We start from the raw sequence: 15,808 nt of genomic DNA, 5'->3' as shown, positions 1-15,808 counted from the left end.
ATACAGGATATATACATAATAATAAGTTACAGCAGTTCTGCTAGCTATAGTTTGGTCATCAAGATTTTTATGATAACTCAATTTTTAAATATTTTTTAAATTAACATAACAAAATTTTAAAATCTGGAATCTGTTTGAATACATGTGATTATTCCATCCCTTCCCCTTAACCAGAGAAACAATTATTTGCTTCCTTTCCATAGACTGGATGATTGTTACTCAAAAAAGTATGTGGAAATGTCTATTTATGCTTTGCCCTTTTATAATATGGTGTGGCAAAAAACAGACCCAGAAAAGGTCATTAACTAGCTAATAATTCATGAAAAGATCATTTTTCCAAAAATTACACACATTGAGCAAGAGAATAAAATGCAGGGTACAGAAGGTTGGAAAAAATGGTACCATCTGGAACAGAATATGGCTGAATCTAAACTTCATACTTTATATCAGAATACATTTCAGATGGATTTGAAGTATAAATGTAAGAAATGAAATTGTAATTATACTGAGAGAAAGCATGGGGGAATTTTTCCTTAATGTCAGAAATAGCAAGACCTTTTCAGTATGACAAAAAACCCAAAAACTGTAAAATGTGGGTACATTTAAATAAACCTAAAAAAATTTTGCATGGCCAAAATCACCATAAACAAAATCAAAAGACTTGGCAAACCAAGGAAAACATTTACAGCTCATGGTAAAGAGCAAATTTTCCTATAAATCAACAAGGAAAAGAACACAAAGTAGAAAAATGGACAAAGGATATGAATAAACTTATTTTATTAAAGGAAATATAATTGTTCTTAAATATGAAAACTCATCCTCACTTAAAATATGGGAAATGCCCATTAAAATTACACTGAAATACTATTTTCACCTGTCAGATTGATCAGTGTTAAAAAAGTTTGATAACACTTTATGAGGAAGGAGGCCCTCCCACTTACTGCTGTGGGAGTATAAGTTTGTATCAGCTCCATGTTGTGGTTTTTGGGAACTTCACATAACAGATAAACTCACATGTATATGAAATGATACATATACAAGATTTATTTATTGAACCATTTTGTGTAACAGGAAAAATTGGAAACAATCCAGATAAGACTAGTTCAATAAAATTATAGTGCTTTCATAGAAAGGAATACTATGCAACCTTAAATAAGAATAAGGTTTTTTGTATACAAGTATGAGACAATCTCCAAGATCTATTCAGTTTTTTTAAAAAGTAATATGTAGACTAGTATATAGTATGTGACCATCTGTGTAAGACAATGGGGAAATAGATGTATACATGTATATGTTTATGAAAAACATTTCTGGAAGAATCCATAAGAAATTCACAGCATTGATTACTTCTTGGGAGAGCACATGGGTATCAAGGGCCAGGGGAGTTTTTCACTCTACAGTCTTGTATCTTTTGGACTTTGAAATATCCGACTATCTTATCCGTTCAGAAATAAAATGTTAAAGTATATTTTTCATACCAATGAAAGACAACTTTAAAAATATATATAATCCACATAACATAAAAATTATAGAAGCTACCTTAGCAGTTTATAACACTGAAACTCTCTTTCTTAAAACAGTTGAAGTTGATTCAGTGAAATGGTTGGTAATCTTGCAGAATACGTTTTTAATGCCAAAGAATTTTTTTTCTACCCCATACCATAGTCTCTTGAATTTTTATTTAATGTTATTTAAAAATTCCTCTAACTCCTTATTTTAAATGAAATCCCAGTTGTGTCAGCCAAGTTATTTTTCAGTAATGTAACCCCCAACATAGGCATAGGACTACTGCCCAGGCCAACTAATGTAAGCTGTAAGTCAAGAAAATTACAGGCTGGAGATAAAAATTATAGTCCTTCTGGAATAGGCATTTGAATTCCTATTGTAAATTCCTATTGTAAATCAAATAAAAATAGGTTATCTGAGACTACATTAACCTTTAGAAGAAATAAATTGTTTTAATAAACCCAGGAACTATTAAAACCCCTAAGACCCGCAAATTCTATGAATTGTTGCTCACTACGTTTTTGGAATTGAAGGAGGTATATAACATGATGGTTGAGAACATGAGCATAGATGTTTGACCAACTTGGACTTTAGTCCCTGTGTATGGCCTTAGGCAAGTTACCTAATATCTTTTAGCCCCTATCTATAAAATGGAAACAATATCTACCTCAGCGGCTTGTGAACATGGAATCAAATAGCATAAATGCACTACATGGAGCACAGTACATGCAATATAAATGGTTGCAATAACAACAGCAACAGTCAACTAAGCAATAAAGTAAAAAGAACCTCAGAAAATCATTTTTTGTACCCCTGCTCAAACAGGAAAAGTTGACTTGCCTGAGTTTGGCAGCTGGGAAGAGGGTGCTGGCACTGTAATCCCACACACAGTGTGGCAGGTTCTTAGTAGCACAGAGTTCTTGATACACTTCTTTCCAAGCCAGCCCCCATAGAGGTTCTTTGTCAGTATTATGTTTGGTTTTTATATATCAGAAATAGAAGTTAATAAATGTGCAGTTTAGAAATTTTGGAAAATAGAGCTCAAAAAGGAAACTGAAAACCATCCCTAACTTGTCTCCCAGAATAGAGTTGCCAAAGAAGATATTCGGACATACTTATATTCAAAAACTATTCATTGTTTATCTGAAATTCACATTTAACTGAGCATGCTTATTTCTGTTTGCTAAATCTGACATCCAGACTCTAGAAGGATCTAGTATGTACTATGGTGTCTATGCTATATATTTAGAAATCAGTTTTATCCCTTAACTTTTGTAAGTTTTGTTTTTACGTGTAAATTGGGTTTTTAGTTTTATGAGATCAAATATATATATTTTTTAATTTAATTATGTTAGTTACCATATAATACATCATTAGTTTTTGATGTAGTCATCCACAATTCATTGTTTTTGTATAACACCCAGTGCTCCATGCAGTACGTGCCCTCTTAAATACCCATCACCAGGCTAACCCATCACCCCACCACCATCCCCTCTAAAACCCTCAGTTTGTTTCTCAGAGTCCATAGTCTCTCATGGTTTGTCTCCCCCTCCGATTGTCCCCCCCTTCATTTTCCCTTCCTTCTCCTAACATCCTCCATGCTATTCTTATGTTCCACAAATAAGTGAAACCATATGATAATTAACTTTCTCTTCTTGACTTATTTCACTTAGCATTATCTCCTCCAATCCCATCCATGTTGATGTAAAAGTTGGGTATTCATCCTTTCTGATGGCTGAGTAATATTCCATTGTGTATATGGACCACATCTTCTTTATCCATTGATCTGTTGAAGGGCAACTCGGCTCTTTTCACAGTTTGGCTATTGCGGACATTGCTGCTCTGAACATTGGGGTGCTTATGGCCCTTCTTTTCACTACATCTGTGTCTTTGGGGTAAATATCCAGTAGTGCAATTGCTGGGTCATAGGGTAGCTCTATTTTTAATTTTTTGAGGAAACTCCACACTGTTTTCCAAAGTGGCTATACAAACTTGCATTCCTACCAACAGTGTGAGAGGGTTCCACATTCCCACCAACGGTTTAAGAGGGTTCCCCTTTCTCCACAACCTCTCCAACATTTGTTGTTTCTTGCCTTGTCAATTTTTGCCATTCTAACTGGTGTAAGGTGGTATCTCAATGTGTTTTTGATTTGAATGGCTAATGATGAATATTTTTTCATGTGTCTATTAGCCATTTGTATGTCTTCTTTGGAGAAGTGTCTGTTCATGTCTTCTGCCCAATTTTTATTTTATTTTTTTAAGATTTTTTTATATATTTATCTGAGAGAGAGAGCATGAGCGGGGGGAGGAGGGGCAGGGCAGAGGGAAAGGGAGAAGCAGACTCCCTGCTTAGCACAGAGCCTGACGCAGGGCTCAATCCCACGACCCTGAGATCGTGACCTGAGCTGAAGGCAGATGCTTGACTGACTGAGCCACCCAGCTGCCCCTGCCCATTTTTAATTGGATTATTTTATTTTGGGGTGTTGAGTTGTATAAGTTCTTTATGTATTTTAGATCCTACTCTTTATTGGATATGTTATTTACAAATATCTTCTCCCATCTAGTAGGTTGTCTTTTAGTTTTGTTGACTTGTTTCCTTTGCTGTGCAGAAAGTTTTTATCTTGATGAAGTCCCAAAAGTTCATTTTTGCTTTTGTTTCACTAGCCTTTGGAGATGTATCTTGAAAGAAGTTGCTGTGGCCGATGTCAAAGAGGTTACTGCCTATGTTCTCCTCTAGGATTTTGATGGATTCCCGTCTCACATTGAGATCTTTCATCCATTTTGAGTTTATCTTTGTGTGTGGTGTTAGAGAATGGTCGAGGTTCATTCTTCCATGCTTAGCTGTCCAATTTCCCAGCACCATTTATTGAAGAGACTGTCTTTTTTCCATCGCGTATTTTTTCCTGCTTTGTCGAAGATGAGTTGACCACAGAGTTGAGGGTCCATATCTGGGCTCTCTGTTCTGTTCCATTGGTCTCTATGCCTGTTTTTGTGCCAGTACCATGCTGTCTTGGGGATCACGGCTTTGTAATAGAGCTTGAAATCCGGCAACGTGCCCCAGCTTTGTTTTTCTTTTTCAACATTTCCTTGGCAATTCGGGGTCTTTTCTGATTCCATACAAATTTTAGGATTGTTTGTTCCAGCACTTTGAAAAGTGTCGTTGAATTTTGATCGGGTTGGCAAGATCAAATATATAGTTACTTAACTTTTCTTCACTTTTTTTGGTGGTATCACTTCTGTATTTTAATTTTAATCTGGGATTTATTTTGATGTATACTGTTAGACGTAGGTATTAGATTCCCCCTAAATGGTTAATTGCCTGCCCCAACATCATATACTGAATAATCTTTCTTTTTCTACCTGCCTAATTGAATTCAGTGATTTCTCATTATAATAATCTGGGTTATTATACTTGGCTCTCTTTTCACCTACTATAATTTATCTCTAGTATTTGCAGCTATCTTATTGCATATTTATATTTATTATAATCCTTATTATAATTTATAGAATCTAATTTCTTTCAGAAAATAATCAAAATATACCTTGTAAATAAATAAGTAAAATATTAGCCCACAATTACTGTAAAATCAGCATGTCTAAATTTATGTTCTTTCTAAATCTTGATCTCCTGTATTTAATTTTTGGTACTACTCTTCTAGCCAAATGAAGTTCTGGTTTTTCCTCAAGGATTTCCATGTAACCTCTCTAATCCCCAGGCTTTTCTGATTATACTTCCTAAACATTTTTCAAATCTTTTTCCTTTTTTTCATCCTAGCTATTATTGGCTGATTTCTTACCATCACCTCTAACTCACTTGGACCAATCCATTTTCCAAATAGTTGCCAGAGTGGTCTATTTAAAGCTCCTGTCTGACCATTTCTCTCTCCTGGGTGCTGTCACCCCATTCAGTGCTAATCCAACTCCGTGCCCTCGAAAAACCCCATCAGTCCTCAGTTGTTCTCAATCCCCATTCTTCCTGTGACGGCACACAAAGAGCCCCAATATCTGCCCTGCCTACTGGCCTCACCTCTAAGCTGTTCCTTAACTCTCATTTTACCTTCTAGGAATTCTAAACTCTTTATGTTCCCTCTTTCCTTACCCCACCCCTGTGGCGCATGCACATACTATGTTTAGGTGTCTGTGCGCCACTGCCAGCGTTCTGCCACTGTTCTTTTCCTGGCTGCATCCTACCTGTCCGTGTCAGAGACTGCAGAGATCTCTGTCAGAGACAGAGATTACATAATACAAATACAAATGGAGCTAATATATAATTTATTTTTTTGAGATTCTTTTTTTTAAGACTTTATTCATTCATGAGAAACAGAGAGAGAGGCAGAGGGAGAAGCAGGCTCCCCACAGAGCACGGAGCCAAACTGGACCCCCCAGTTTTATGCTTCCAGATTACTCTGAGTGTGATTCTAGCTTCTCCTTACTTTCTGTTGTAATGTTATGTTTCTTTCCCTACTAGCATGATTCCCTGGGGGTCAGTACCATATGTCCCTCCCTTCAGTCGCTCGGGTGTCAGTATAGAATGTCTCTGCCTGCTTAATAGCCCTCTCCCTTTTCTCCATGCTAACAGAAACCTGATCTTACTGTGTAACATCTCAGAGGGGCCACTGGAAGTAAATGGCAGTCATCAGTAGGCCTGCCAGGAAAGTTTCTTAATAGAACCCTTTGACTTTCTTTCTTGAAATATAGACATGATAGCTGGTGCTGTAGGATTCTCCTGGACTACAAAATGACTTTGAAAATTGTCATATGAGAGATCCTGACACACACATCACTAGTGACACATAGTCACATAGTAAAGTAAGTTTTATGGAGAACTTAAAAGCGGAGGAGCCTATGTGGATCTTCATCTTTCATTCAAGAGAAGTATGGTTTGGCCAGGCAAAACTAACAGCTAAAAGTGTTCCAGGAGAGGGATGCTGCCTCCATACCACTTGACATTTTTATGGAGAAGTTGGAGGAGTCAGTGGAATGTGTAACAGTGGGCTTCCTGGTCAGGGAAACTAACTGCCTTCCTGACCAGAGAGAACTTCCCATTAGGAGCTCACTTTCCATGCCTCTGCTGTTGTCATCCAGTAAAGATCTAGTGTTTTCCAAAGAGCCATTTCAGACCCAATGAGCAAACTCATTGCCAGGCTAACAGCTGGGAAGGAAGGGAGCCCCTAAGGCCTTCCAGAAAATAAAAAGGCTATCTCCCTTGAAGAGTTATCCAAATACTAAGGATGACAGAGCAATAATATATCAGGAGTCTGGGTTTTGTTAACTGTGGCGCCATCATACAAACCCTGGAATGCGTACTTCTGTAATTGTGAGAGAGAAAGAAACTGAGTTTTCTGCTAAATATAACTAACTTCTAACTAGTTCCTCTGATACAATGAAAATCTTCCCCTCTTCAGGAAGCTTTCTGTGGAGGATCTGGGTTGGGACCCCCCAGTTTTATGCTTCCAGATTACTCTGAGTGTGATTCTAGCTTCTCCTTACTTTCTGTTGTAATGTTATGTTTCTTTCCCTACTAGCATGATTCCCTGGGGGTCAGTACCATATGTCCCTCCCTTCAGTCGCTCGGGTGTCAGTATAGAATGTCTCAAACACAGCAGCACTCAGGGACAGTCTGTCTGGATGAAGGAATGAATGAGACTCCTGTTTGTTGGCTTTTTTTCCCTAAGCTCACTTTGCTGGTTTTAGTCTTCCACAGGTGGTCCCCTCCTGTTTTTGTTACATAATTAGAAACATTTGTAAGACATTGAGAATCATTTATTCCATAAAGCATATACTTAATCACAAGACTATAAACTTGAAGCTATTTTATACCTTTGACTCCATTTAAATTTTTTTCTTGGTCCCGGTTTCATATGTACCTTGGAGAATGCACTATGTTTGGTATCCTAAAGTTGCTAAGGCTATTTTCATAATATACCATTGACGTGATAACAGATTCTTCAAAATATAGGATTACATAATACAAACTATTTGATATTAAATACAAATATCCTTGGTGTTTGCTTCTCAATATTGAATATGTTTGGAGCTAATATATAATTTATTTTTTTGAGATTCTTTTTTTTAAGACTTTATTCATTCATGAGAAACAGAGAGAGAGGCAGAGGGAGAAGCAGGCTCCCCACAGAGCACGGAGCCCAAAGCAGAACTCGATCCCAGGACCCTGGGATCACGACCTGAGCTGAAGGCAGACGCTTAATCGACTGAGCCACCCAGGCGCCCCAATATACAATTTATTTTGAACCTTTTTAACTGCTGCTAATTTGTTGTCTAGAATTGCTTTGGGCTTTAGCAAAACAGGATGTTTTATTTGTGGTTTGTTTATTGGCTAGTGTCCCTTCATAAACTAGGTATTTTATTAGTAAATTTCAGTAAGTAGTTTTCTCATCTATTAATTCTCAGCTGTAAAAATTGCCATTTTATATCCTATTTTTATCTTCCTTATGTACATTTCTCCAGGATAAAATATTTTTAATTTTACAGACAGTAGCTCTTGATGGAACATTATTTTTAAAATCTGGGGTGATCTCTGGAGGGTCAAGTGACTTAAAATACAAAGCTAGAAGCTGGGATGAGAAGGAGATAAAGAATTTAAGAGACAGAAGAGCCCAGCTGATCCAGGAGTTAAAGGTAAGCCCATGCTGTAAAAGTTGTGGAATACTAAGCTGTAGAATAATTGTGTTTTAAAATTAATTTTTGTGGTCATAAAAGTACCATGCCTATAGTTTAAAAAATTCAATAAAGCAAAATAGAATAAAGTCAAAGACAATATTTCTCTTACCTATCCTCATATCTCAGTGATACTTGCTAAACACAGTTTGATATATAGCTTCTGGAAATTTCCTCTGTATATGCAAGTATATGTATTATTTTTCCTGTTTGTTTTATGATGGGCTTTTGCTACAAATATTGTTTGCAACAAGCTTTTACATTTACCATCATAACAAGGACACGTTTTTATCTTAGCATACAGAGAACCACTTATTTTTACTGAATCCTGCCTGGTATTTCATTGTATAGGTTGTGTTTACTTAACCAGTCTCCAATAATGGACATTTTAGGTTTTGCTATTACAAGCGAGGCATCATTAAACATTCTTCAGAGAAGGAGAATAACCAGTACCTAGGAGTATAAATTCTGTAGCCACGCTGCCTGAGTTTCAGTCCTGGTTCTGCCACTTACTAGGCACTTAGTAGGACCTTGGACAAGTTACTTAACCTCTCTGTACCCTAAGTTTCCCACCTGCAAAATGGGTATAATAAAAGTATCATCCTTTTAAGTTTAAGGATTAAATCACATAATCCAGTTAAAATACTTAAAACAGTGCCTGGCATGTGTGAGTACTATATAAATGTTATTATTTTAAAATAATTTTATTTGTATAAATATATCTCTAAGATGAATTCCTATATGTGGAATTTCTGGGTGTAAGCAAATGTGTTTTTATACTATTAGATGTTGCCAAGTTCCCATCAAAAGAACACTTGTAGTAGTGTATGTCCCTGGATTGCAACACGAAATATTAGCAGATATTTCCATCTTTGCCAATCTGATTGGTAAAAAAATATATATATGACCCAATTGTTTGAGTATGCATTTCTTAAATTATACCTGAGATTGAGCATTTCTGCTTGTTTTATTGGTTCTTTGTAATTTTTTCTTCAAACTGCTTATTTATCTCCTATGCACATTTTTCTATTAGGTTGCTTATTATTTTATTACCTATTCTAAGAATTATTTGTATAATGAGTAAATTAGTTCTTAGTCATATATGTTGTAAATATATTGTTTGACTTTTGTTGGGTTGAGGTATAATTTATATACAATAACCGCCACCCATTTTAAGCTGGTGATTCAGTAAGTTTGGACAAATGTATGTAGTCATGTAATTGCCCCCACAATCACAGAATATTTCCATCATACCCTGGTTTCTTTGTAGTCAGCCTCCTTCCAGGACCCCGGACTGAGAGTGGGGATAACAATAGCGCATCTTTCACAGCACTGTTGAAAGGGTTAAGTAGGTTAAAAAATGTAAACTTGATAGAACACTGGTAAGTGCTCAGTAAATCTGAGATATTACTTAGAATATCCACGAAACACTTTAAAAAACTAATTATATGCTTGTCCATAATGGAAACCTCAGTAGCTTTTTAAAAGGTCATCTTGCTTATAATTTAATGAAGTTAGAAGTAGTAACTAAAAAATTTTTGTTTGCATAGAAATTAAGAAAAGCCCTTTTAGGTAGTTTGGGGATCAAAGAAGTAATCAAAAGGCAAATTACAAAATGTCTCGAAAGTGGTAAATGGGAAGTCTTTGAGACACATACAAGCTACATCAAGAGGAAATACCTCCATTTTTAAAGAAGAAAGATGAGATATCGGGACATTTATTACTTTAAGAAACTAGAACAACCACCACAAAATAAACAAGAACTTATAATGGAATTTTTTTTAAAGATTTTATTTATTTGACAGAGAGCGCACAAGCAGGGGGAACAGCAGGCAGAAGGAGAAGCAGGCTCCCCGCCGAGCAGGTGGAGCCTGATGTGGGACTTGATCCCAGGACCCAGTCGCTTAACCAACTGAGCCACCCAGGCGCCCTAATGGAATTTTTCAAGCTGAATTTAGAGAACAAACCAAAAGAGAAAAGGGACCAGTGAATCTAAAAGCTGTTCTTTTGAAAGACTAATAATAATAAACTCTTTGCAACGCTAATAAAGGGAGGAAAAGTTAGAAGCAAAAATAGACTGGGAACGAAAAGATTAAAATAATTTAAGGAATCCTATGAGCAAATAACTATATAATAAAAAAATTGAAAACCTGAAAGAAATGGAAGATTTTCAAAAATATATAATTAAAAATAAATATATAAATAAAGATTGACCAAAAAGAAGTGGGATATTTGAAAAGTTAGGCAATGGCAGGCGGTGGTGTAGTCTGCTGGCCCAGTCCCTATCTACAACGTCTTCCTTTCTTCCTGGGCTCTATTAAAGAATCATAAAAAACAAAACAAAACAGCTAGATTTCCCAACTTTCATTGTAGCTACCGGTGGCCATGTGACAGTTTTAGAGCTATAAGTGAAAGTGTTGGTTTCATCTCCTGCATTTTATTCTTCCTTACCGGAATGCAGTCGGGAGGCCTGGAGATGCAGCAGCCATCTTGTAAAGAGACAGCAAGCATGAGGATTAGACCATTGTTCTAAGAAGCTAAAAGTTATATGCCATTGTTGAGGAACTGCACTACCCTAGACAGCTGTTGTGTGAGAATCATAAACCCACATTTGTTTGAAAGCTTCTGTTAGTTGAGTGACCCACCACTGAAAAAACACATCAGGAACATAAAACAGCAGCTCTGGGAAACAGTATAGGTAACTGTGCACACGTGTACTCGTGTAAAAACCAGGAGTACAAATACAGAACACACCTGCACTGGGGAGTTAAGCTGGTTGAGTAATGGGGTGGGTGAAGGAGAAAGAGAATGTACTAGAAGCAAGGCTGATCCCATTTATGTCACTTGGGTGCCTTGGGTGGAACGCACACTTCGCGTTCCTCATTTTTCACTCCTGTTTCTGCCTAGGAAGTGTGTTAGTCTCTGAGGGTGCTGTAGGGCATTGTGGTCCCTCCAGATGGCTTGTGCACTTAACTGCCAGTCTCTTATCAGAAGGGGGAAGACCGGGTGTGGGTGACTTATGACACATGAAAGCACTTTAAAAAAGTGAAAGTGCCTTTCTGTTGTAAAATGTTCTGTTTCTCTCCCTTTTTAGGATTTAATGAAGATACTTCGCAAGGAAGCAGATTTGAAACAAATACAGACTCTAGTACAAGGAACTCATACACGACTCAAATATTCGCAAAGTGAACTAGAGATGATTAAAAAGAAGCACCTTGCTGCTTTTTACCGGGTAATATGGGCTTACAGAAAACTTGGTGGAGATGAGAACCAGGACAGAGAATTTCAGGAATTACATTTATGTAGCATCATGTAATTTTTACACTTTACCCCATGATTGAGATTATATTTTAGTTTATTTTTATGGTTGTTAATCTTGACATACAGCTGTGCCTCCATTTACCTTATCTCAGGGATCCTCCCTTTAAAAAAAAAAAGATTTTATTTATTCGTTTGAAAGCACAAGTGGAGGGGAGCTGCAGAGGGAGAGGGAGAAGCAGACTCCCCGCTGAACAGGGAGCCCCATGTGGGGCTCAGTCCCAGGACCCTGGGATCATGACCTGAGCCAAAGGCAGACGCTTAACCATCTGAACCACCCAGGTGCCCGTGGGATTCCCTTTTTATTCTAAAAGGTACCTTCACATATGTTTGTTTCACTGTATAAAGGTAAAATAGCTATGTTAAAAAGAAATCTTTCTCTTTTGTAATTAGGAACAATCTCAGCTACAAAGTGAACTGCTAAATATTGAGTCTCAGTGTACTATGTTGAGTGAAGCAATCAAAGAACGGCAACAAAGAATTGAAGAATTTCAAGAAAAGATAGATAAGGTCATGAATGGTGTATTTATTACTGATTGACATGTAAAATATAGTTCTAGACCAGATACCCGATGTAGGGCTTCTTGAATATATGCTAAAGCAGTTTGATAAGTGCTTAGTTTTATTGGTCTGCCAAATGAGTTTCATTGTGTCTTTGGAGAACTACTGTTGGCCCTCTCAAGAGATAATGACCAGTGCGTAGTTACTCTCTCCTGCTCTCCAGCATCTCCTTGCCCATTGTAAAAATTACAGCTTCTTTCTTCTCCCACTGACCTTAACACCAGAAAGAAAGAACCTTTCTTTCAGATTATCTTTTTAAAAAGTTACTCATTCCCTTAGCAATTATTTCTTGAACAGGCACAGTGCTTGGCTCTGAGGCAACAAAGATTTGGTCATCTAGCCTCTGCTTATAAAATGACAAGAACTTTCTGGCTTAATTCATTCTGCTGTTGATCTTCTCTAATCCTTGGAAAGTTGTCTGTCCCACCATCACTTAATAACTTCCACCCATTGCTTTAGTTCTGCCTTGTATCACAGGATTTGAAACCACACTTCCGTTGCTCCTTAATTAACTCTTTTCCAGGTTAAGTACCCCTAATGCTTTAATCATGGACTTAAGACCAGCTCTGGCAACCATCCTCTGGGTGCTCTGTTGTTTGTCAACGCCCAGAACCAAGTTTAATGTCAAAATACTGTCTGACCTGTAGAGTACCGTGGGCCTCAACACACAGAACTATAACTTGCCATAGTTTTTATTATCTAGTTATGTAAATTGTAACTTATCACTGCACTAGTCATATCCCATTCATATTTAATTTATATTCAACTAAAATCTGAAAGTTTTTAACATGTCCTGCTGTTTAAAACAGGTCTCCCTTTTCCTAAAATTGTATATAAATGCGGGGCCTTAAAACTATTGAGGTTAAATGTTGTTTTGTTGGATTTGGCTCATTCTAGTTCTTCCAAGTCTTTCTGAGTCTTAATTCTATGCTCCAGTCCTTTTGGCTTCTACTGCCTGAGACTCTATATAGTATCACTCATATCTAAAGAATATTTTATTTATTTATGTAGAATGTTGTATTATGGTGTGGCTAATGTAAAGGCAATAGTTCTAACTTTGTTTCCAACACTTCATAAAACCAAAAGTATTAATAGGCCAATTATGAGCTTTCTTATTTAGTTTTCAGCGTAAGAAATTTGAAAATAGAGGATGTAGTTTGAGGAGTTAAAGAAGAAAAAAACAACAACACTGGTTCCTCAGAGTATGATAATGCTTTTCAGATTAGTTTTTGGCCTAATATAGGAAATTCTTGGTGGGAAAAATTTAGGTTTAAGTATTGTCTGTATACTTTCTTAAAATTAATTATTAAACCAGTTGTTTTGAAATAATTTAAAAGGTAGAAGATGAGATTTTCCAACACTTCTGTGAAGAAATTGGTGTGGAAAATATTCGTGAATTTGAGAAGAAACATGTTAAACAGCAACAAGAAATTGATCAGAAAAGGTATTTTTAATAGAAGATGTTAGTAAGCAACTTACACATATATAAATGTAACTGTTATTTCATTTTTTTAGAGATTTATTTATCCATTTTAGAGAGAGAGTGGGGAGGGAGGGGCAGAGGGAGACAGTCTTCAAGGAGACTCCCTGCTGAGTGCAGAACCCAATATGGCCCTTGATCTCATGATACGAGATCATGACCCGAGGCAAAACCAAGAGTTGGATGGTTAACCAACTGAGCCATCCAGGCTCCCCTGTAACTATTATTTCTTAATTTAAGGGAATTGTGCCTGAGTGAGTATTTCATTTCATCAAGAAATAGCTAGTAAACATTCATTATACATTATAAAGAGATACAATTCTTTTATTCTGCAATTTTTTAAAGAGAAAAAGCATAAATATACAAAATAAGAGAATGGGGACATAACTACACACATAGCATTTATTTAAAAAATAGTAAGACAATAATTTAATTATTTCTCTGTAAATATCCATGCATGTGGATAAAATTGATAATCTTCAAGAAATAACATGTTCCCAAGATAGAAAAATGTAAGGAGGCCAGCTGCCATAGGAAAAAAACGTAAAAAAGCCTCCTACCCAGCACTCTCTTCCCCAGATTCACCAGGCACATACGGTTTCACAAATGAATCATCCCAGTAAACTTTAAAGGCACAAGTAACTTCAACATTTAACATTTAAACAAATGTTCAATATTTAAACTGCTTCATAGTATAGAAGAGGAAGAAACATCTTTTTGTGAAATGAACATTATTTAATAATATTGATGCAAAAATTTTAAAAAAAGGTATGTTACAGATACCATAAGAAACTCATTCTTACCTATAAATAACCAAATAAGGTTACCTAGAAACAAGCAGTAAAACAACACAGCAAAAGAATACACCATTATCTAGTGTAGACTTCATTCGAGAAATAAAAGGTTGGTTCAGTATCAGGAATTGTTGCCGTAATTTGCCATATTAATGATCAAAGAAGAAAAATAAGAAGATGAAGGCACTTGACAGAATTCAGCATCCATTCTTGATTTAAAAATCCTAAAATGTAACTATTTGTTACATGAGAAAATACACCCTATTCTTTTTTTTAATTTTTAATTTAAATTCATTTAGCCAACATATAGTACATCATTAGTTTCAGATGAAATACACCTTGTTCTAAGCATCATGTTTTCATGGAGTAGCACTAGAAGTGTTCCTAGTAAAGTTAGAAATGAGAATATTTGATATCACCGCCATTACCTAACGCTCTTCTGGAAATCCTAGTCCATTGAGTTAAACAATAAATATAAATAAGGTATAAACATTTGCAAAGGAGGGAATAAAATTTCCACTATTTGTGGGTTATATGGTATATATCTAGAAATTCCTAGAAAACAAATTAGAAACTGAAATTCTTAGAAAACTGTTAGAAACAAAAGACTTCAGTAATGTGGCTGGATATAAACATTAATATGAAAACTTTAAATTAAAAATTAATATAAAAATTAATTTAAAAATTTTTAGACTTTCTATATAAAAACTACCAGGAAGATAATTTGTAGGGAGAAAAATATCTCAATTATTAAGAGATGGAGAAGGAAAAGTACTTAGTGCTTAGGAGTAAACTTACTAAATGTGAAAGTATATAAAGAAACTTTCAGGGGCACCCGGCTGGCTCAGTTGGTGAAGCATGCGATGCTTGATCTTGGGGTTGTGAGTTCGAGCTCCACACTGGGGACAGAGTTTACGTAATAAGAGTTTTTTTTATATAATATTTTAAACAAGACAGAGAGATAATAATCTTGAATAAAAAGAAAAGGCATACTAGTTTTTTCATAGGAAGATTCAACATTATAAAGAAGTTGGTTCTCCCTAATTTAATCTCTAATTTACATATCATCTCAATACATGTATGGACAAGGATTTTTTTAACTAGATAAGCTGATTCTAAAGTTCACATTCAGAACTAGCTAAGAAAAATCTGGAAAAGGTAATGAGAAAGGACTAGAAGTCCCAGATTTTAAAACATGTATAAAGTTGGATTAATTAAAATCTTGAAGTGCTTGCTCACAAGTGGAGTCCAGAAATATACTCAGATCTATAAGGGAAATTTGATTTAATATAAAGCTGGCATTTCATATCAGTGGAAAAAAAATATACTCTTCAGTAAATCATGTTGGGAATACATGTGTTTGCAACCTGGAAAAAAACTTACTTGGATCCCTGTCTCATTCCTTAGATTAATGCCAGCTGAATCAAAGATTTCAATAAATAAAATGAAGGCATAAGAATACTAGAATAAG

General features: G+C 35.9%; 1 protein-coding gene across 1 annotated transcript in view; it reads left to right on the top strand.

Moving 5' to 3' along the window:
* The window catches only part of SMC1B (structural maintenance of chromosomes 1B), a 67,894-nt gene that overhangs the window by 28,857 nt on the left and 23,229 nt on the right, over positions 1 to 15,808 (top strand). Inside the window, exons 12-15 of the mRNA XM_028115292.2 lie at positions 7,999 to 8,145; positions 11,279 to 11,416; positions 11,896 to 12,012; positions 13,401 to 13,507. Coding sequence (XP_027971093.1) covers positions 7,999 to 8,145; positions 11,279 to 11,416; positions 11,896 to 12,012; positions 13,401 to 13,507 — 509 coding nt within the window. The remainder of the gene's footprint in view (positions 1 to 7,998; positions 8,146 to 11,278; positions 11,417 to 11,895; positions 12,013 to 13,400; positions 13,508 to 15,808) is intronic.

The sequence above is a fragment of the Eumetopias jubatus genome, unplaced genomic scaffold, assembly GCF_037043125.1.
Source record: "Eumetopias jubatus isolate StellerSeaLion01/CBP00866 unplaced genomic scaffold, mEumJub1_p1.0 scaffold_8, whole genome shotgun sequence".
Classification (NCBI taxonomy): domain Eukaryota; kingdom Metazoa; phylum Chordata; class Mammalia; order Carnivora; family Otariidae; genus Eumetopias; species Eumetopias jubatus.
Note: the sequence above shows the minus strand (reverse complement) of the source record. Positions and strands in the feature narration are given on the sequence as shown.